At 37.4% G+C, this 20865-nt stretch overlaps 6 protein-coding genes and 1 pseudogene across 9 annotated transcripts; 4 read left to right on the top strand and 3 right to left on the bottom strand.

Annotated features, from left to right (window-relative positions):
* Positions 1-746: 746 nt before the first annotated feature.
* On the top strand, positions 747-2602 carry LOC9314022 (fructose-1,6-bisphosphatase 1, chloroplastic). The gene is made up of 4 exons (XM_002876192.2): positions 747-1253; positions 1378-1605; positions 1703-2209; positions 2352-2602. Exons 1-4 carry the CDS (start codon positions 801-803, stop codon positions 2421-2423), a joined length of 1260 nt encoding a protein of 419 aa, XP_002876238.1. The 5' UTR covers positions 747-800; the 3' UTR covers positions 2424-2602.
* Positions 2523-4948, bottom strand: LOC9312307. Of its 3 annotated transcripts, XM_021025212.1 has the most exons (7): positions 4711-4884; positions 4366-4609; positions 3964-4146; positions 3231-3882; positions 3042-3148; positions 2905-2964; positions 2523-2792 (listed from the first exon to the last, which is right to left on the bottom strand). In XM_021025212.1, the coding sequence occupies exons 1-7, from the start codon at positions 4882-4884 to the stop codon at positions 2782-2784; spliced, it is 1431 nt and encodes a 476-aa protein (XP_020880871.1). In that variant the 3' UTR covers positions 2523-2781. The 3 variants fall into 3 exon arrangements, with proteins under 3 accessions (XP_020880871.1, XP_002877954.1, XP_020880870.1); XM_002877908.2 differs by lacking the exon at positions 2905-2964 and having other exon boundaries at positions 2523-2837; positions 4711-4948; XM_021025211.1 differs by having other exon boundaries at positions 2523-2964; positions 4711-4948.
* A 1084-nt stretch (positions 4949-6032) lies between these two features.
* LOC9314023 lies at positions 6033-7433 on the top strand. Its single transcript, XM_021024595.1, has one exon. It carries the CDS (start codon positions 6190-6192, stop codon positions 7222-7224), a length of 1035 nt encoding a protein of 344 aa, XP_020880254.1. The 5' UTR covers positions 6033-6189; the 3' UTR covers positions 7225-7433.
* LOC110228157 (protein transport protein yos1) lies at positions 7413-8558 on the bottom strand. The gene is made up of 2 exons (XM_021024597.1): positions 8459-8558; positions 7413-7817 (listed from the first exon to the last, which is right to left on the bottom strand). The coding sequence occupies exon 2, from the start codon at positions 7809-7811 to the stop codon at positions 7575-7577; it is 237 nt and encodes a 78-aa protein (XP_020880256.1). The 5' UTR covers positions 7812-7817; positions 8459-8558; the 3' UTR covers positions 7413-7574.
* Positions 8559-8622: 64 nt separating this feature from the next.
* LOC9312308 (fructokinase-like 1, chloroplastic) lies at positions 8623-10552 on the top strand. The gene is made up of 2 exons (XM_021024594.1): positions 8623-9449; positions 9639-10552. Exons 1-2 carry the CDS (start codon positions 8709-8711, stop codon positions 10329-10331), a joined length of 1434 nt encoding a protein of 477 aa, XP_020880253.1. The 5' UTR covers positions 8623-8708; the 3' UTR covers positions 10332-10552.
* Positions 10553-12925: 2373 nt separating this feature from the next.
* LOC110228156 lies at positions 12926-14114 on the top strand (annotated as a pseudogene). Its single transcript, XR_002331766.1, has one exon. The product of XR_002331766.1 is annotated as a fructokinase-like 1, chloroplastic (transcript).
* A 4929-nt stretch (positions 14115-19043) lies between these two features.
* On the bottom strand, positions 19044-20305 carry LOC110228556. Its single transcript, XM_021026236.1, has 2 exons — positions 19147-20305; positions 19044-19066 (listed from the first exon to the last, which is right to left on the bottom strand). Exons 1-2 carry the CDS (start codon positions 20303-20305, stop codon positions 19044-19046), a joined length of 1182 nt encoding a protein of 393 aa, XP_020881895.1.
* Positions 20306-20865: the final 560 nt, after the last annotated feature.

Below are 20865 nucleotides of genomic sequence, written 5' to 3' on the forward strand. Positions count from 1 at the left end.
GGAAACTCAAGAAATTCATCCTAAAGACAGTATATTGTGATAAGTCTAATAGACCAAATTATTAAAAAAATAAAATTAAAATAAAGAAGTCTAATAAATCTGCCACTTAACTGGTTGTCTAACTTCTAACGTAAACGAATTCGTTTACTAATGTGTTGATGCAAAACACATCACCCCGAATAATAAATTTCCTAGTGGTAGTACATGCATTACATCGATGAAACAGCCAACATTCTTTGACTTTTCTTTTTCTTTCTAGAATTGCATTCATCAATTCTACAATGTACTTGTTTTTAATTCTAGAGCAAGAAATTAGTTGCATTTATGATCAATCTATCATATTTCAAGCAAATATGATCAATCTATCATATTGTACAAACTAATCGAAACCAATCAGATCAGATAGTTATCTTCGGTTTTGTTTGAACTGGTTTGGTTTATCTGTCATAAATTCAGTTTTAAAAATCTCAATTTGCTTCGGTTTAGTTTGGTTTATATGGCCACCCACGCCTACTTAAAAATATCCTTGGGTCGCCTAAGATAAAACAAAACTTTACATTAGGCCCAATTTTAATTAACACTACTAAAATCCTTAATAGGACATTAACCAATAAATTTGGCCTATGCTTATCTTTTGTTTAGGTCCATAAGAGCAAAGCCACGTGTCATAACAGAAGATAAGTGGGACCCTACATAGATCGAATCCTTCGTCCACCTCACAATCCGAATATCCATCCGATCCTCTCTCCCTCCACCAAAACCAAACCTTGCAAAGTTTTTTTCAAAACCAGACACAAAAAATGGCAGCAATCGCCGCAACAACGACGTCGTCTCATCTTCTTCTCTCAAGCTCACGTCACGTGGCTGCAGCATCTCAGCCTTCAATCCTTTTCCCGAGATCTCTGTTCTCCAATAACGGGAAACGAGCAACTAGTGGAAGAAACCATCATGTTGGTGGTGGAGTGAGGTGTATGGCGGTGGCGGCGGATGCTGCTGCGGCGGCAGAGACGAAACCAGCGGCGAGGAAGAAGAGTGGATACGAGCTTCAGACGTTAACGAGCTGGTTGTTGAGACAAGAGATGAAAGGAGAGATAGATGCAGAGCTGACGATAGTGATGTCGAGTATATCAATGGCTTGTAAGCAGATCGCTTCACTTGTTCAACGTGCCGGAATCTCTAATCTCACCGGAGTTCAAGGCGCCGTTAATGTCCAGGGAGAGGATCAGAAGAAGCTTGACGTCATCTCTAACGAGGTCTCTTTCTTATACATACACACTTGCTTTTTTGTTTGTTGGATATTCTTTAAAAGTTTTAAAAACAATTATTACATGCAAATGGGTGGATGGAGTATAAAGATTGAGTGGGTGGTGTGTACAGGTGTTTTCCAACTGCTTGAGATCAAGTGGAAGAACGGGAATCATTGCCTCGGAGGAAGAGGACGTGCCAGTAGCGGTGGAGGAGAGTTACTCCGGCAACTACGTCGTTGTGTTTGACCCTCTTGATGGTTCCTCCAACATTGACGCCGCAGTCTCTACCGGGTCTATCTTCGGTATCTATAGCCCCAATGACGAATGTATTGTCGACGACTCCGACGATATCTCAGCTGTATACTACTCTTCCTTTTATTTTTTAGTTTTATCTTTAGGAGATAGAGATCGTACAATGTAAATTACGTGACCTTTGGCTTATAATGTCGTTGCAGCTTGGGTCAGAAGAACAAAGGTGTATAGTAAACGTGTGCCAGCCAGGGAATAACTTGCTAGCAGCCGGCTACTGTATGTACTCGAGCTCAGTTATCTTCGTTCTTACTCTAGGCAAAGGCGTTTTCTCCTTCACGCTCGATCCAATGTACGGTGAGTTTGTCCTCACGCAAGAGAACATTGAGATCCCCAAAGCCGGGAAAATCTACTCCTTCAACGAAGGAAATTACCAGATGTGGGACGGGAAGCTGAAGAAGTACATTGATGACCTCAAGGACCCTGGTCCAAGTGGGAAGCCTTACTCTGCAAGGTACATTGGAAGTTTGGTCGGAGATTTTCACAGGACTTTGTTGTACGGTGGGATTTACGGGTACCCTCGTGACGCGAAGAGCAAAAACGGAAAGCTTAGGCTTTTGTATGAGTGTGCACCAATGAGTTTCATTGTTGAACAAGCTGGAGGGAAAGGTTCTGATGGTCACCAGAGAGTACTAGATATCCAACCGACGGAGGTAACTCAAAATAAAATTTGACTTAGTTTCACTTTATTGAATTTTGTTTTGATTCGATTCTTATGCACTCTCTACTCCTAAGTGCTTACATCTAAAATTGGTGTCATCAGACTAAATCTTATGTTTGGGATTCTTGACACAGATACATCAGAGGGTTCCACTGTACATTGGAAGCACAGAGGAAGTAGAGAAGCTGGAGAAGTACTTGGCTTGACTCATGCACCAAACATAAGCCATTTAATTTCTATTGTAAGCCAATTTCTGACTACATGGTATTTGGAAATAGATGCATAATGGTGAAAGTCCTATTTTGTTGTCAATATCAATATAGAGAAATCAGCTGTTAAAACAATAGACCAAAAATCCAAGTTTAATTTATACAACTACATGTAATAGATACTAGTTAATTAGGAGCGAACTTAGGGGATAGCATTTTCATATTTCACAGACCATTACAAGAATTAGCACTGAGCAGCATAGTTAGGCAAAAGTAGAGGATCGTGCATTGGTGGTCTTGGAGTCAATCGTAGTCTTCAAAATCAGTCAATTGTCTGTCATGTCACTCTCTTCCTTCAAACCTTGGCTGTGTTAAGAGAAGAATGGCTCGAGTTAGGGAGATGATCAATATCTTATCTTGAAAATCTAGAATATGGTCACATCATCACATGAAATGGAGAATGAGAAAACGAAAGTACCAGGATTGAAGATACGATTGCATTGTGTTGTGGAGTTTGTAGCACTCTTGGCATCATCTCCTGCAAATGAAGCATCAAGAATGAGTGAAAATGGCAAATGTATATCTATACTCAAATGCAGACCAGAGAATTCTCACCTTGACTGCTCATGTCTTTCCCTTGAATCACTTCAGTCACGGTTGATGTATATTCCAAAAAGGCCTGGTCAGACTCGAGATTAGAATCCCCTGATTCAGGAGAGGAGCTGTAATTAAGATAGCGTATGATCAGACATCAAGAGATAACATCCATTCACAAAAACTGATCCTATAAAACAAAGCACATACCCTGAAACAGTTTCAATGGGTTGATTTGGGGTCTGTGACAAGCAATGATTTGTACTTCCTTCACAACCAAGATCGAAATCAACTAGTAGCTCCGAGAGTGTGAAGTTTTCACCCAAGAAATCCAGATTAGAAAAGTCCATGTCAAATAAATCAACTTCTGGCTCAGACCCGGATGGAGAAGTTGAAACTAAATCTGTAGAGGCAGGTGCCTCTAAGCACATTTCTGTATCAGTGTCATCAAAGTTGAGCTTTCCTTTCACATGGTCTCTCTTATTTGACATCTTCAGGTTAGACTTGACCGGCGAACAAGAAATTAGATGGCTTCTTTCCACTGAATAAGAAGTAATTTGCTTGAGAGGACTGACTGTGAATCTCTCCTTTGTAACAATTGTGCAGTTTGTAGGAGTAACTTCTTTCTGGGGACTGTTGGACTTATCACTCCCAGGAGAAGCATGTTTTTGTGGTGTCCTAAGGCATGTTGAACTAGTAGGAACTGAGGAATCAGCCGTATTGAACAAGCACTTCACCACACTTGACCCATGACCAATCAATTCATTAGTTGCAGAGTTTTTGGCCAACGCTAATGTTTCAGATGGGGTTTGGGATGAGAAATTGTTAGCTGCTTTATCAGCTTGTGAGATCTTATTAGTCCCTGGTCCAAGAAAAAAAGAAGATACAAAATTAGTTTAAGAGCTACATCAAATGCAATAAACATGTAGGCACAGAAACATACCAGTTGCTGTAGAAATCCGCGCTTTCCTAGTTACCGGAGGAGCTCTTACAGAAACTTCAGGACCTTTTCTTTTCCCGGTAATAGACTGACTGGTCGAAGGTGTGGAAAAATTCCGAAAATCGACTCTTTTGTTACCTAGCAATGATACTGACATAACATTTGGTGTGTTGTACTGAGTTAAGCCTGAAAAAATAAGAACACTGCTCTATTAGTTCTCAAGTGACAAATTTTGTGCCAAAATATGATGCTTCTAATAAGCCTATTATGTGCATAAAGGTCTAATAAGCAGACAAGAGCTAGAGCTACTTCATTCAATAATGTGGAGCACATGACAAGATCAAAGATCCAAACGAAGCTAATCATTCCAAATTAGAACAGCTAAAAACAACAAAATCTCCAGACCTGAAGAAGATACGCTGTTGATTTTCTGTTGAAAAGTCGGAGCTGAAGCCGGAGGAGGAGGAGGAGGAGCGGTGAGGCTAGCGTTGTACGAATTCATCACATTTTGCATCCCCTGCAACAGATTTTGAACCCTAATTTTTTCCTGATCCAATTTCACTTTCTCTTGATCGAGACTCACTTTCTGCTCCTTTAAAGATACGTAATGGTTCAACATAGCATCAAGAGTCATCAAACTATTCGGAACCTGCGAATGAATCCCCAAAAACAAAAACAAAAATGTAAGAAAAAAAATTCAAAAACCAAAAGATTTTATCCAATTGATTAAACAAATATATGAATACATACTTGGCGAATTGGGGAATTAGAGATGAGAGAAGAAGCTTCAGATCTAAAGAGGTTTCGGGTTTCTGAAAATCGATTGTCGTAGAGATAGCGATCGACGATAAAAGCAATTTGCGTTGGGGTAACTTCACCTTTCCCGATGATACTCGATCCTTTCGATCTGCTCGATTTCCCCATTATTGCTATGTCTTCTGATAAATCGAAAACCCTAGTTAACACGAAGATGATTCAATAGAGAGAGAGGGAGAGAGCGAAGTTGAAAAGACCTGAAGAAGAATGGGTTTTAGTAAACTAGTAGTAACAAGCAGCGGGAGATTTTCAAAATATCCTCTGGAACGGTGTCGTTTTTTAAAATTTGCCGGGATTTTGTTTTCACCTGTTTGTGGCGGTAACTTGAATAGTTTTAAAGCCCAAACTCCAAGCGTTGGGAATTTTTTACCATTATCATCCGAATAGTAGGAGTTAATACTGTACTTGATTAATCCACATCTATGACATCTCTAACATTCAGTTAAGGTCTAACAATATTTTCATATGGTTTTTTTTTTTTTTTTTTTTTTTTTTTTTTTTTTTTTTTTTTCTTTTGAAAAAAAGGAAAAGGTGGAAGCCCCCTTGGCCCATTGGTTGAACAAGGGTTGATTAATGCTTCTACACCAAGAGGTCTGGGGTTCGAGTCCCAGATATTGCGATTTATTAACAAATTTGCAGATTAATGGAGGCAAGTGTGCAAGAGATCTCCAGCGATGTACAATTATAGCCGTTCGCCAGGATTCTATGCAGATAAGGAAGTGTCGCCAGGTCGTGGATCATTGAAGGTATTCATCAAGATTACGAAGAAGGAAGTGTAGTCTGTCGTGGATCTAGTAAGGGTCGGAAGGAATTGTCAGTTGTAGAATCTTCTATGTAACAGTTCTCATAATTTGTAATTAATAATAAATCTAGATGACAAAAAAAAAGAAAAAAAGGAAAAGATGTTATTTTATAGTACTCTATTTGTTTTATTTAATAAGAGGTTTTGGATGAATGCTCGGTTATATATATATATATATATATTAAGATAATTTAAATGGTGCACAGAAAATTAAAAATAAAAACAAATAATATGAACTTGATTGAAACAAAAATAAATGGATAGATCATCTCATAAAACAAGAGGGAATGAAACCTAACATGAAAGAAAAATTTAATAAAATGCGTTTTAGTGTAAAATTGTAATGGGAATTAAACGAATAAGATTAGCATTTTTGGGGTTTACCACAGTCCACAGTGACAACAAAGAAAGGAAACGAGGGAGACAAAAGTTGATACCTTTAACGCTTTTTCACATTGTCCAAGTGCTTAACCCACACCTCTCTCTTCTTTCTCTCTCTTCCCCCACCACATCACTTTACTCTCCTCCATCGAAGAGATCTCATCTCCCAGCATTTCAAAACCCTAGAATTCAATCACAAATTCCACAACCATAATCTTTCATCTTCATTTATGGCGAGCTTCATTCTCTCCAGGTCACTCCTGGTTCTACTCCTGATTGTCATCTCATTGTTTTCCATAATCACCATTTCGGAAGCTGAAACATCGTTCTCCTTCACAAGTTCCGGTAAAAATGCGAGCTTTGAGTCCGACGACTTTGCCCTGTACGGCGAAGCTAAGCTCGTCGACGGCGGATCTTCGATTCAGCTGACTGACTCAGTGAGTCACGGTGGTGGGCGAGTCATCTACAAGAAACCCATTGAGTCCGTGAAGAATATAAAATTCGAGTATTTCGCCGGATTCTCTACTTTCTTCTCTTTCTCGATTTCTCCTAATCGTGGTGGGAGACTCGGATTTGTAGTGTTTCCTGTTAATGGAACATTTGATCACTCTTTATTCCAAGTAAAGTTCGATACTTCTGAAAATCTCACCCAAATTGGAGATTCTAATGTCGCGGTGATTGTTGATGGTGCTACGGTTTCTGAGAAGATTAGCAATTTCACGATTGCAAACTTGGAGAAGACTGAGAAAGTTTTGTTGTACGCTTGGATTAATTACCAAGCTGGTGGCAAGTTCTTAGAAGTCCGGTTAAGCAAATCAAAAAGCTTTGAATCTGTTCTTCCTCTGATGTTTGATCGGATCGATTTGTCAGAAATGTTGAAACATGAGGATGAGTTCATGGTTGGTGTGAATTCGTATAGTGGGAATGTGAATCTTCATTCTTGGAGCTTAGAAGTGAGACACTCCGAGTATGAGCACTCTTGGGCGCCGGTGCTTTTGGAGGAACAACTTAGAAAAGAGGAGGCTGCGAAGAAGAGAAGAAGTGATAGGATGAGGGATATTGTGACTTGCTTAGTCATGACCTTTGGATCTACTGGTCTTGTGTTCTTCGCCATGATGCATATATATGCAGCTTTCAAAAGGAACAATCTTGCCATGGTGATGCAGGAAGAATGTGGGATCAAGACCAAGGAGTTTGAGTATGAGAAGATGGAGAAAATGGAAGTTGTGATGAGTAAAGCTGATGGGAAACAAGAAAGGAAGTGAAGTCATGTTTGGTGATTTTTGTGTGTTTAGGATATGTGATCTGTTATGTAATCAAGTAGATTCTTGGTAACTAGTTTTTCCACGAGGTTCTTCATTGGTTAATGTAGTAGTCCCCTTATTTTCATGTGTGTAAGCTTTGCAACGTTATTACTTATTTGGCATTTGTAGTTTGATGTGGCATGTAAAAATGTGAGAAGAATGTTGTAGAATTCACACCAAACTTGAGTGCAAGGGATACTCGTTTGCAGTAGATGGCAAAACAAATTCCAACTCCTACACAAAATAGATTTGTAACTAATCACGATCATTTTAAGAATACAGTGTAGTTTATCTTCATCTACACAAAATCTTCAACCGGAGATGAGTTTCAAGACGATGACTGCTGTGTTAATGAGCATGAGGGGTAGTCTCATGTACTGGCAGGCATGGATTAGACCGATGATTTGGCCTTTGGGAGAGTTCCTTCTACCGGTTTGGTGGAGTTCTCCGAGTGTCCATCCTCTTGGAACAAGGAAACGGTCTTCGTTGAGGATTGCCAGTGCATTTGCAAAGAGCAGGAGGCCTTTTAACAATGTCCAGAAGCCCATTGTTCTCTGTGATGCATAAAGTTCAAAATGATCAGAATCAGGGAAAGAGAGTGGAAAAAAAGTTGTCTTATTATAGAATGAAGGGACACTAAGTGTAAGCTACTGATGTGTCCTGTAGATCTAAAGTGTCTATGAAGATTGCAGTGCAAAATCTTGATTCTAACACATAAATAGCCACCGGATTGGACTTAATATCTAGAAATCAAAAACAATGGCAGGACGGTCACCGAGCTAGCATTCCAAAGAGCCTTAACCTAGACATAACGCATAGCAACACTTCTAAGGATATAGAATCACATTAGTATGTTTCCTGAGAAGAGCACCAAGCTAGATCAACGCAAGGGCACTAGATGAGATTTTCTTATGGAGTTGGTTCAGTCAATCACAACATCTTCAATGATAAAAAGACGAATCCTAGGCTTAGCAGTTGCAGCAATCAAAAGGTTTACTAAATTCCATCACAAGTGATGAAGACATTCTATCATTTACCAAAATGTGGAAAGAGATAAGAAAAACTAATCGATCGATAATTGAAGATCCAAGGTTGCTAATAGAAGAAGCAGCCAAATCAATCGATTGATTCCCACAAGGAAACGAAAACCCCAAATCTAGAGACAATCGAGGAGCCGAATCGAGTGCGAGATTACCTAAGAAATCGTTCCGGCGATGAGGATGGCCTGAGAACGAGAGAATCGAATCCGTCGGTGAGATCTTTGTCGAGGGTTTAATTTGTTTCTTCTTAAGAAAATCTGAAACTGATTCTTCAGCCTTAAGTAAAAACCCGAACCGGGTTAGGGTTGACCCGGTTTAAATAGAAGTCGGGTCAGGACCCGATATGATTTTTTTCCGAAGAGGAAGATTTGGATAAACCCCGACACTGAAGTAAAAACCCCTCAAATGGCTTCTCTTCTTCTTTTTCCTCATCTTCATCATTTTGATTCTTCACTAGATCGTAGAGAGATAGTAGTAGGAGCTCGAGATTCACCAAAATCAAGGCGATTTCTCACTCCGAAATCTTCAATTAATGGCGGCAAAATCACAAACGGAGCAGCAGCGGAAACCGCCGCTAAGCCTAGTCGCAAAGGTAGGAAGAAGAAGCAAACCTCGACGGTAATTGAGAAAAATAACACCGAGAGCGATACTACCGAGACTGATCCTGAATTGAATCCGGCGTTAGTGGATTACGACGACGGGATCGAGTTTCCTTACGATGATCCGCCTCTTGTGTGCTGTTTCGGAGCCGTGCAGAAGGAATTTGTTCCGGTGGTACGAGTCCATGATAATCCGATGCATCCTGACATGTACTCGCAGTGGAAGATGTTGCAGTGGGATCCGCCGGAGTTTGGGAGAGCTCCGGGAGGTCCGCCGTCGAATGTGGCGATCTCTCATGTTCGGTTAGGTGGGAGAGCGGCGTTTATGGGGAAAGTCGGTGAAGATGATTTTGGGGATGAGCTGGTTCTGATGATGAATCAGGAGAGAGTTCAGACGAGAGCTGTGAAATTTGATGAGAATTCAAAAACTGCTTGTACTCGTGTCAAGATCAAGTTTAAGGACGGGAAAATGAAGGCGGAGACGGTGAAAGAGCCGCCGGAGGACTCGCTTCTTGCTTCAGAACTCAATTTAGCTGTGCTTAAAGAGGTAACAATCTTTCAATCTAGGGTTTATGACTGATAGCTCGAGCTTGGTTTCTTATGGAAAGTTTCTGCCTTGAGCATGAATCTTATTGCAAATGACTGGTTTCTTGTTCGTATATGATTTGGATCATGAAACAGAGCACCTCTGCTTGGCTTTTAAGCTTTTTGTTTGTTACTGGTGCTTCCAATGCAGGCAAGGATTTTTCATTTCAATTCAGAAGTGTTGACGTCTCCTACAATGCAATCAACTCTTTTTACGGCAATACAATGGTCTAAAAAGTTTGGAGGGCTTATTTTCTTTGACTTGAATCTTCCATTACCGCTATGGAGATCGCGCAATGAGACTAGGAGGTTGATCAAGAAAGCATGGAATGAAGCAAACATCATTGAAGTTTCACAGCAAGAGCTTGAGTTTCTGCTTGATGAAGATTACTATGAGAGAAGAAGAAACTACACACCACAATACTTTGCTGAGGATTTTGATCAGACGAAAAACCGAAGAGACTATTACCATTACACAGCAGAGGAAGTCAAGTCATTATGGCATGACAAGCTGAAGCTATTGGTTGTGACTGATGGAACACTCCGGCTTCATTACTATACTCCTACTTTTGATGGAGTTGTGGTTGGAACAGAAGATGTGCTTATAACTCCTTTCACTTGTGATAGGACAGGTTCTGGTGATGCTGTTGTTGCAGGGATAATGAGAAAGCTAACAACTTGTCCTGAGATGTTTGAGGACCAAGATGTGTTGGAGCGACAGCTCCGGTTTGCAGTTGCTGCTGGGATCATAGCGCAGTGGACAATTGGTGCAGTTAGAGGTTTCCCTACTGAAAGCGCGACACAAAATTTGAAAGAACAAGTTTATGTTCCATCAATGTGGTAGAATAGAGAAGATCAAGAACTCAACTTGTGTACTCAATGTTTTTGAACAATGTGTGAGATGTATACTTATTCAAATCTGTAATCCAATGTACAATCAATTTTTGAGCTCACTGATGAGCAGCTGATCTCTGTTTTGTTCTTTTCGGCTTCACAAAAATGTTCTGGCTGTCTAAATCTATTTTACAAGTTGTCTAAATCGACTTTCAGTGTTTGACATCGGAATCTCTGACTGTTTTGGTTACTGTATCGCCATTATCTAAAAGCACTCTTCTTCCATCAATGTCTTTGACTTAATTTTCTCAGAGCTGAAATTGTTTCTTTTCAATAAAGAAATAGATCTAGCTGTATAGATACAATATCATACAAATGCAATCAGATCAACAATGAACAAAGAGATATGATTTCAATTTAATTTTATATTATTCCTAATTCTAATTACAAAACTTTCCAACAATGAACAATGCAATCAGATCTTGCATTTACAGGTGTCACAAGACTTTTTTTAATTTTCACTTTGATTTGCGACTATCCATACTAAATGAGAGTACAAGCCAAATATTCAATTAAATATCAAAGATTTTGTTTTGCCAAAACTTCTGTTTATATAGATTTTGGCAGAACAAAATCTTTGACATTTAATTGAATATTTGACTCGTACTCACAAATTCGGAAAATCAATTAATGATAAAAGAAAATATCACAAAGACCAAAAGTTGTATAAAATATAGCCTCTTTCCAAGATCTGAAAAATCGTGAACATCTTAATCTCTCAATAGTTTTAATACAAGAAAAAAATACTATGGTGACTTTTTTACTCGTTGTATTATTTGCAGTTTCGTTGTCCAACCACAACATTTTGGCCTCAGGTATGTTTATATATGGTTTTGTTATTTTAAAATCAGTATTGATCATTTTAAGAGCAATAATAAAGATGTAAAATTTGTTATGTCTTTGTGTTTCTGATTATAAGTAGGGTATCGATAAGAAGTATACATGGAAGAATAGAAAATTAACTGACACATTTGTATCACTATTTACACAGTACATTAGCAAAGAAAATTACATCATTATCCTTATATTCTTTTATCTTTCATCTTTATCTTCTTTTCATCGTTTTCTTCTCTTCTCGTCATCATCTTTTTTTTTTTTTTTTGGGTCTATCAAAGAATTGATTAGATGGGTCGTGTCATCTTGGTTGTGATTTTGAAATCCGGCGGAGTGATTCAATTCCAACAATGAAAGTGATTATAATGATGGTGGTTCAATTCCGATGGTGAAAATAGTTTACGATACAATAATATGAAAGTTCACGGTGGTTGATGGTGATAATTATATGGTGGCACTGATGATTATATGGTGGTTGTAAAAATGGGAGAAGACAAGGAAACCATGGGAGGTGATACCGACATAAAAGAATATGGTGGCGATGATGATTTTATCCGTAGCGGAGGTAATAATTATGGTGTGGGTTTGCGGTAGAGGAAAAAATGGTTCTGAAATGATTGGGTGAGAAGAATACGGCGGAGATGTGATGGTTGAAGATTACGACAATGGTAGTTTTTGTTCAGATTCAAATTGGTTAACAATCAAATTACCAAGTTAACTAAAACTTTTTCTAGAGGTAGGTGATAATAATAATCTTATTGGATGAAATTCATATTTTGCACGTGATAGTAACTCGTTAATTTTTATTATATAATATAATAAATGAGTTAAGACGGTAAATATAAATATATCACATAAGTTATAACTTATCGCGATATAAGATGACTTAGCATGATATAATTATAAACTTATTGATATAAATATTTTGTTATCATGTTAACCTAATAAATATTACCGAGATATTTGATAAATAGTGAAAATACAAAAACGTTGATATCTAATTCATATAAGAAATGTCGATATCTATTTTATTATGACGTTAACTAGTTTGTTATATGTAGAAGGATATTTTCGTCCAACTTACATAAATTGAAGAGAGAGAACTAATAATACAAAAACTAAAGGTATATTCTTAATTTTTAAATCTTCTGTGTATTTAAATTAATATAGCCCTTATAAGTAGGGTAAGACATGTTTTAAAACTTTAGTTAAGAGTATTATAGTACTATTTAGAATAACTAATTAACTATATATATATAAGGACTTGTTATGTTTGTATCGATTAACATATATGTGGGTTTGTGTAGGTGCAGAGATGGACAAACTCTCATTTGACCACTGCAGGGTTTTGTGTTCAGATAGCTACGGATGGTTTGAATGTAATACTGATTGTTTAGGGCGTGGTTTTGCAGATGGGCAATGCGCTGCTCGTTCTCCCAAAGAGCCTAAGAGATGTTGTTGCCAATGATCCTAAATCGCTTGTCAAAATATATAAGATAATATTCTCCCTATTAAGTGTTGCATTTGTTTTCTATAAGCTATTGGACTTAAATTTTCATCTCGTGGGTTCTATGAGATAGAATAAAATAAAAAACTATTTATTTAATACATATGCTTCTTTTTTTTTTTTTTTTATTAACCCACACAAAGACATTCTTTTCCAATTTCTCCTGTGTTGGTTAAAACTTCCTTCTTTTTTTTTTTTAATTAGGTGAAAACTTGCTGTCAAAAAAAAAAAAAGGGTGAAAACTTATGCGAAATGTGCTTGATTATGATCAACCATTGTTTTTTTCAAATTAGTAAATAGTTCTTGCATGAGGCAAAAATACAGTATAACGCTAGTAGTTCTTGCTTCAGAACTCAATTTAGCTGTGCTTAAAGAGGTAAAAAATGTTTCAATTTAGGGTTTAAGAGGAACAATTTATGACTTGATAGCTCGAGCTTGGTTTCTTATTGAAAGTCTCTGTCTTGAGCATAAATCATATTGCATTGACTGGTTTCTTGTCCGTATATGATTTGGATCATGAAACAGAGCACCTCTGCTTGGCTTTTAAGCTTTTTGTTTGTGTTGCTTGTGCTTACAATGCAGGCGAGGATTGTTCATTTCAATTCAGAAGTGTTGACGTCTCCTACAATGCAATCAACTCTTTTTAGGGCAATACATTGGTCTAAAAAGTTTGGAGGGCTTATATTCTTTGACTTGAATCTACCATTACCGCTATGGAGATCGCGCAATGAGACTAGGAAGTTGATCAAGAAAGCATGGAATGAAGCAAACATCATTGAAGTTTCACAGCAAGAGCTTGAGTTTCTGCTTGATGAAGATTACTACGAGAGAAGAAGAAACCACACACCACAATACTTTGCTGAGGATTTTGATCAGACGAAAAACCGAAGAGACTATTACCACTACACACCAGAGGAAATCAAGTCATTGTGGCATGAGAAGCTGAGCTATTGGTTGTGACTGATGGAACACTTCGGCTTCATTACTATACTCCTACTTTTGATGGAGTTGTGGTTGGAACGGAAGATGTGCTTATAACTCCTTTCACCTGTGATAGGACAGGTTCTGGTGATGCTGTTGTTGCAGGGATAATGAGAAAGCTAACAACTTGTCCTGAGATGTTTGAGGACCAAGATGTGTTGGAGCGACAGCTCCGGTTTGCAGTTGCTGCTGGGACCATAGCGCAGTGGACAATTGGTGCAGTTAGAGGTTTCCCTACTGAAAGCGCGACACAAAATTTGAAAGAACAAGTTTATGTTCCATCAATGTGGTAGAATAGAGAAGATGAAGAACTCAACTTGTGTACTCAATGTTTTTGAACAATGTGTGAGATGTATACTGATTCAAATTTGTAATCCAATGAAATGTACAATCAATTTTTGAGTTAAGTCTGGATGGTCCAAGTCTTACTATAATTTCAAAATTCTTCCAAAACTATAATTTGTAATCAAATCTGAAAAATTAGTAGTTTTCTCTTAATTAGTTATAACTTATAAGATCATATATAATTTTACAAAATTGTAATCGCTCTTTGAACATGTAAGATGTTATAGTTTCCCGCTTTGTGTAGATTGTCTAGCGAAACCAACAGAAATATATGCATTGATATAAATATATATATATAGTAAAATCAATAGATTGGCTTACTCGTGCTTAGATGGTTAAGAGTGGAGTTGAGAGAGTAAGGAGAAGGGACAGAATCACAAGCAATAATGACTGAATCATTTCTCTCTGTATAGGAACCTTCTAAAAATCGAACTTCCTATTAAAACAAACTCGCAAAAACCAAAAGAGACAGACAAAAGAAACGAAAAAGGGTACATATTTGGCGGAAAAGACGTTAGTTTTAAGGAATTTTTTTATAGATGAATGAAATATGTTGTTTCATAATACTATATAGATGTTTTTCTGTTTCAAAGTAGAAATCATATAAAAAAGACTAGAGCATTATAATAGCTAGAAAATTATATTAGATAATTTGAGTCATTTTGAAAACTACTCTGTTTTAGAGTTATCCTTTGAAAAATACCTTTTTCTAGTTTTAATGAAAATTACAATCGTTTATATGTTAAATGATAATTTTGTATTAATTTAAATTTAAAGCTGTATTTTTAGTAAATTAAAACTAAAATCAAAATTTAGAGAATAAAATAAAATAAATTCGAAATAATATCAATTATAGTTATATATATATATATATATTTTGTTTTTGACACAAAGATGATTTATTAAATTTTCTAAATTAAAATTAACAAGATAATATCTAAAAGTATTATAAAGTATATCATTTAATATTTATCATGTTATATAAAGTAAAATAATCCCAACACTCCAAACACATTTTTCAACTAAACATATCACAAAACTTTGCTTGAATTCAATGATTCTCTTTGAATTTTTGTGCAAAGTTAACTATTTTTTATGTTTTCAATAATAATGATTTATCAAAATCTGCAGAATAACAACAACACAAGACTCAATAAAAATCATGACTTAATATTGGTAGAATAGTGTTATTCATTATTGTTTAAAAAAAATATTTAGGGTAATAAATTTTGGAATTTTTATTTTTATAAAAACTTTGTAAAAATAACTATTTAACTATTAAAAATAAATTGATTTGATATTTAAAATATAGATATTTTTGATTAATCATTAAAGTTATTTTAGTAATTTTACATATTTAAAAAGTAATTTTTAAAGAAAAATAAAGAAAATATATTTTTCAAAAGTATAAACAAAAAGAGGGTATTTTTCCAAATTTACTCTAATTTATATGTTTTAGAAATTATAATCTCTAAACTAATTATTGTAAACTTTTTTGGGAAAAAAATAAATATCACTATGTTTTGCTATGGTTTTGCTTTTATTTTGCTTTTATTTTGCTTTTGTTTTCCTTATTGTTTTCAAATATAATTCTTCCAATATTTCCACTTTCCCAGTAGATATATAATTAGAATAAAAAATTTTAGGTTTCAATTTTATAGATGTGTTAATAAAAACAATAATGAAAAAATTTTAGGTTGAATGTTCATTTGAATACTCCTCATGTTTGACACTTGTAGTTGTAGGTCCACTGTTTTTTGGGCACTTTATATAAAACTTGGCATGGTTAACTTTGTGATTAATTCAAATTAATTCGAGCCTCTTTACCATGTTTGGTAATTATAATTATCGGTTGCTATGAACAGTATGTTTCTTTCTATAGCTTTTAATTAGTAATATTAGTTCTAACAAAATCGGGTTTGGTTCGAATGACTTATTATATAATTATATGCAACGTTAGGGTCAAATTAATATTCGGTTGAAGCTAAGATTGATAAATTTTGGTTCAATTTCATATGGTTCACATTTCGGATTAAAAATAAAAGGATTTAGGATACTTGCATCGTGTCCTCCAGTGACTCTTTCCGCTGCTTTCCTCTTATGGGAAACCACTCTCCGTATTGGAATCGTCCCCTCTGGACAACTCATTCCGGTATTGTGCCATATCTGCCACTTCCCTGCATCTTCAGTTATTGCTTAACTAACATTAAGCAATAAACATACCTAAATTACGTGATTCTGAAGGAGAGGATGATTAAAAGAAGGTTGATCCTTCGTACGGATGCAGTCAATAATGTTTCCAGTACAATATAAATTGAATAAATAAGTCACACCTTTAATTAAAAAAAAAAAGTAAAGTCACATGATCAGTTTTAGAAAATGTAGGATTATAAGAAATAAAAGCCAATTGATTCTTTTTTTTTTACTTTAAATTTCCATTAAAAAGAACCGGATACAAGCTAAATAGCCCGAAAAAGGAGCACGCAGGCCCAACATACATGGCAAAAGCCGAAAACAGGCACGCAAGCCCAACATACACGGCAAAAGCCCAGACAGACACACATGCCCCACAAAGAGAACAGCGCAAAACGCTACCAGGCCAAGAGAAAAAGAAGGGGGAGCACCAGAAACCTACCCAAGGAAGCCCAAACAAAACCACCAAAGGGAGAGAGACCTTACCCAAAGTAGCGGAACCAAGATGAAAGGAGAGAAGATCCAGGGGCGCAGTGACTCTGATTTCGGGAAAGAGGATCCAGCCGAGCCTTCAACGTTAACACAATGTCCTTGATGATCAACGTCGGGGGTCTGTTAGAAATAGAGTGAATCCGGCTATTGCGCTCCTTCCAAAGGAGATAAACAGACGCTTGGAAAATAAGTTTGATAATCAAAGAAAGATTTGAGTCCCTCGAGGCAGTCTTAAGCCAGAGAAGACAAGCCATGAAAGGGGCGGGAGGATTCAGATTTGCTCTAGAGGTGAAATAAATCCACACTTCACGGCTGAACACACAATCAAAGAACAAGTGTTCTCGAGACTCATGGCCAGAATTGCAGAGAACACACATAGGAGAGATAGAAAGACCCCAGCTCGTTAGCCTATCCCTCGTATGCAATCTATTCCACGCCACAACCCAAGAAATGAAGGCATGCTTAGGAATGCGATCCTTGAACCACACAGATTTATGCCAAGATACCGAATTTCCAGGAGGATTTAAAGCCAGCCACGTTTTTGGTGAAGAGAAAAGGTTTGAAGGAGGATGATGATCAGTCTTCCACAGGTAAACATCATCATCCACACAATCCCACATATTTCCAGCCTCGGGCAAGGCCCTTCTTAAGAGAGAAATGATAGGGTTCCTGCTGCGACTAGTAGTAATCCTCCAACCATTACTTCCAAGCGCATCTCTCACTACAGATTTTAAAGGCAGCCCGATCACCTGAGGCCCAGCAGGGCCAGTGATATCAATGAGCGGCCCCAAACTAGTCTAGTTGTCTTGCCAAAAGCTCGCACTCACCCCGGAACCAATCTCACACACCACAAATGGCCTAGCAACAGGGCGAAGCTTGTATAATTTCTTCCAAATCCAGCTGCCCGAGTAGTAGGGGTTCAAAGTCCAAAAATTCCTATTGCCAATAAGATTTATCCTCACCCAAGACACCCAAAGAGAACCTGCTTTAGTAAAAAGCAGCCAAATAAGTTTAAGAGCAAAAACTTTATTCCAAGATGTTAACCTCTTCAGACCAAGCCCTCCACACTCCTTAGCCTTGCAAACTGAATCCCAAGCAATCTTTGTACCCCTAGCAGAATTTGGGGCTCCTTTCCACAAGAAGGCATTGCACATTTGTTCTAATTTTAAGAGACATTGCTTGGGAAGGAGGAAGACAGAAGTCCAAAAGTTAATGGTGGAGTAGATCACAGATTTTAGAAGCTGCAGCCTGCCTGCAAAGGAAAGGTGCCTGACAGTCCACGATGAGAATTTGCTGTTGATACGGTCTATGAGTGGTTGGTAGTCATGCCTACTCATCTTTTGAGCCATCAAAGGAACTCCCAAGTATTTTACCGGGAGAGAACCATGAGAAATCCCAAAACTCTCCGAGATCACCTTTAATCTATCAAAATCCTCACCATTAAGGAGAAGAGCAGTTTTATTCTTGTTGATACCCAAACCAGACCCACGCTTGAAATCATCAAGAATACTTAGAATGCCAGCAATTGATGACTCAGACCCATCAAAGAAAACCAAAACGTCGTCTGCAAAACTAAGATGGGTAATCACAGGGGCTAAGCATTTGGGATGAGGCTGAAACAGGGAGTTGATTGCGCCTCTGTCCAGAAATTTGGCGAGGACATCCATGACAAGAACAAACAAATGGGAAGACATAGGGTCTCCCTGTCTGATGCCCTTCTTACCCTGAAAAAACCCAATTAACTCACCATTAAAAGCAATGCTGTAAGAAGGAGTGGAAATGCAAACTCTGATCCAATTAATGAAAACATTGGGAAGTTCCATAGCCTCTAGAATATTGATCAGAAAATCCCAGTTGACATTGTCGTAAGCCTTTGTTAGGTCAATGTGGAGGCAGCCTCTGGAAATATCACCCTCAACATGAAACCCTTCCACCAACTCAGAAGCTAGAAGTACATTCTCACACAGCAACCTCCCCTTAATAAAGCCGACTTGGTTACCCTGGACTGCCTGATCAACAAAGAGTTTGAGGCGCTGGGAGAGGAGCCTAGTAATGATCTTGTATATTGTGTTGCAACAAGCAACAGGTCTGAACTGGGACAGACGATCAGCTCCTGTCACCTTGGGAATGAGAGTAATAGTCGTGGAGTTGAATCTTCTTAAAAGATGACCTGTAGAGAAAAACTCCATCACAGCAGATATAACACTATCCTTGACCACAGCCCAGGAATCCCAAAAGAATTCAGCAGGGAAGCCATCCGGTCCAGGAGCTTTGTGTTTTGGCATAGAAAAGACACAATGGGTAATTTCCTCAGCCGTGGGGATTGCAGAAAGCTTGGCTGCCAGAGATTCATCACAACGAAATGGGTGGATGGATTTAATAGTCTCCATAGAGAAGGGTACCGTTGACTCACATTCAGTCCCCAGGAGGTGAGTGTAGTAGGTGATGATCATATCCTTAATCTGCTGCACATTGTCGACTTTGGAGTCGTCATCTCCGCGAAGAAATTTAATGAGGTTCTTGGCTCGATGAGCAATAACCGCCATGTGAAAGAATCTGGTATTTGCATCTCCATCTTTTAGCCATTTTATTCTTGATTTCTGTCTGAAAAAAGATTCCAATGCATCAGCAAAGAAATTCCACTTTTTCCTGGCAACATGCTCCTGTCTGAAAAGGGAATCAGAAGGGATGGATAGAAGTTGACTCTGAATATCTTCCAGATGAGACAGTGCATCTTGAGTTCTTTGCTGGAGATTACCAAACCCTTGTCTGTTTAATTTCCTGCAAGCTTTCTTGGCATGCTTTAATCTTTCCCCTAACATAAACATCTTGGAACCGCATAGGGTCTCCTCCTCCCAAGCAGATGTCAAACAGGAAAGGAAGGAGTGGTGAGAAGCCAGAAAGGAAAAGTATTTAAAAGGTTTTTTAGAGTGATCAGGGTGATTTACCAAAGTAATGAAGCATGGTGAATGATCAGAATCCCCCGGGGGATCGAAAACAGCCACAGCGCTTGAAAAGGAGCTGAACCATGCTCCATTCCCCACAGCTCTATCCAACTTCCTGATAATAGGGTTCTCTTGCTGATGATTTGACCAAGTAAAAAAAACACCCTTACTAGGGAGATCATTCAAATCATTATCTCTCAGGCAACCTTGGAAATCATCAAGCCCGCTTAAAGAGAAGGAAGAAGGGATGATAGAGAAGTGTTCAGTGGTTTCCGCTATCTGGTTGAAATCACCCATTAACACCCAAGGAGTGTCGCACAAAGGGGATGTGTGAGCCAACAAAGAAATCTCCTCCCAAAGCAACCTTCTTTCAATAACAGTGTTTTTACCATACACAAAAGCAGCAACAAAGGAAGTAGCCACTTCAGGCACTTTTATACTGCAAAGGATCATTTGCTCAGATTTTTTGAAAACCAAAACAGAGACTGAGGGATCCCAAACTAACCAGATCCTTCCCAGCTCTAAACAACAGTAGTTGTTTTCCATTCTCCATCCTGGAAGGGTAGCCGCCAAAACTGATGCCGCATTTTCCTCTGCCACATGAGTTTTCAAAATTCCCCCAACCATTAATTTTTCTTTGCTCAAATGATTCTTCTTTTCATTTGAGCAAAGAAAAATTAATGGAATAGCCATATGACAATGACGATGAGATCAGGTTATAACATTAAACCAACGTATTCAAATTTATTTTTTCGATTTAACTATCAATTTGATGTTGTTATGTTGTGTTGTTTTTTTCACATTTAGCTTGCCCACAAAACTATAATTTATATTGTATTTAAGAATTTTTTCTAAACGTCAACATCATTTATTACCAATACTGTGAAACAATAAAAAACTTTTAGCAATAATTCTATCCATATGACAAAAAAAATAAAAAATTCTATCCATATATTTTTGATAAAATTATCCCTTTCTCGGTGTCCGTTGTCAAAAGTATATGGATATTTACAATTATCCCTAGTATATGTATATGTATCCATTGAAATAAGTGTATAGTAAAATATATACTCTCTTTTTTTTTTATTCGATGTTTTAAGAGAATGCACACAGATTAAAAAATTATTTAATTTTTGTTTAATTCTAATATAAAACATTATTTATTATCTAATCAACCAATAAAAAAA

Source organism: Arabidopsis lyrata (assembly GCF_000004255.2).
Source record: "Arabidopsis lyrata subsp. lyrata unplaced genomic scaffold ARALYscaffold_5, whole genome shotgun sequence".
Taxonomy (NCBI): domain Eukaryota; kingdom Viridiplantae; phylum Streptophyta; class Magnoliopsida; order Brassicales; family Brassicaceae; genus Arabidopsis; species Arabidopsis lyrata.

Bases quoted from the DNA above. Each gene is read 5' to 3' on its own strand.
- LOC9312307 (XM_021025211.1), bottom strand. From the start codon at position 4,884: ATGGGGAAATCGAGCAGATCGAAAGGATCGAGTATCATCGGGAAAGGT. The intron at 4,610-4,710 runs GTATGTATTCAT...ATTCATTCGCAG, and splicing joins CTAATTCCCCAATTCGCCAA to GTTCCGAATAGTTTGATGAC. The intron at 4,147-4,365 runs GTCTGGAGATTT...TTATTTTTTCAG, and splicing joins CAACAGCGTATCTTCTTCAG to GCTTAACTCAGTACAACACA.
- LOC110228556 (XM_021026236.1), bottom strand. From the start codon at position 20,305: ATGGTTGGGGGAATTTTGAAAACTCATGTGGCAGAGGAAAATGCGGCA. The intron at 19,067-19,146 runs GTGAGTCAACGG...CTGGCAGCCAAG, and splicing joins TCACCTCCTGGGGACTGAAT to CTTTCTGCAATCCCCACGGC.
- LOC9314022 (XM_002876192.2), top strand. From the start codon at position 801: ATGGCAGCAATCGCCGCAACAACGACGTCGTCTCATCTTCTTCTCTCA. The intron at 1,606-1,702 runs GTATACTACTCT...ATGTCGTTGCAG, and splicing joins ACTCCGACGATATCTCAGCT to CTTGGGTCAGAAGAACAAAG. The intron at 2,210-2,351 runs GTAACTCAAAAT...TTCTTGACACAG, and splicing joins TAGATATCCAACCGACGGAG to ATACATCAGAGGGTTCCACT.
- LOC110228157 (XM_021024597.1), bottom strand. From the start codon at position 7,811: ATGGGCTTCTGGACATTGTTAAAAGGCCTCCTGCTCTTTGCAAATGCA.
- LOC9314023 (XM_021024595.1), top strand. From the start codon at position 6,190: ATGGCGAGCTTCATTCTCTCCAGGTCACTCCTGGTTCTACTCCTGATT.
- LOC9312308 (XM_021024594.1), top strand. From the start codon at position 8,709: ATGGCTTCTCTTCTTCTTTTTCCTCATCTTCATCATTTTGATTCTTCA. The intron at 9,450-9,638 runs GTAACAATCTTT...CTTCCAATGCAG, and splicing joins ATTTAGCTGTGCTTAAAGAG to GCAAGGATTTTTCATTTCAA.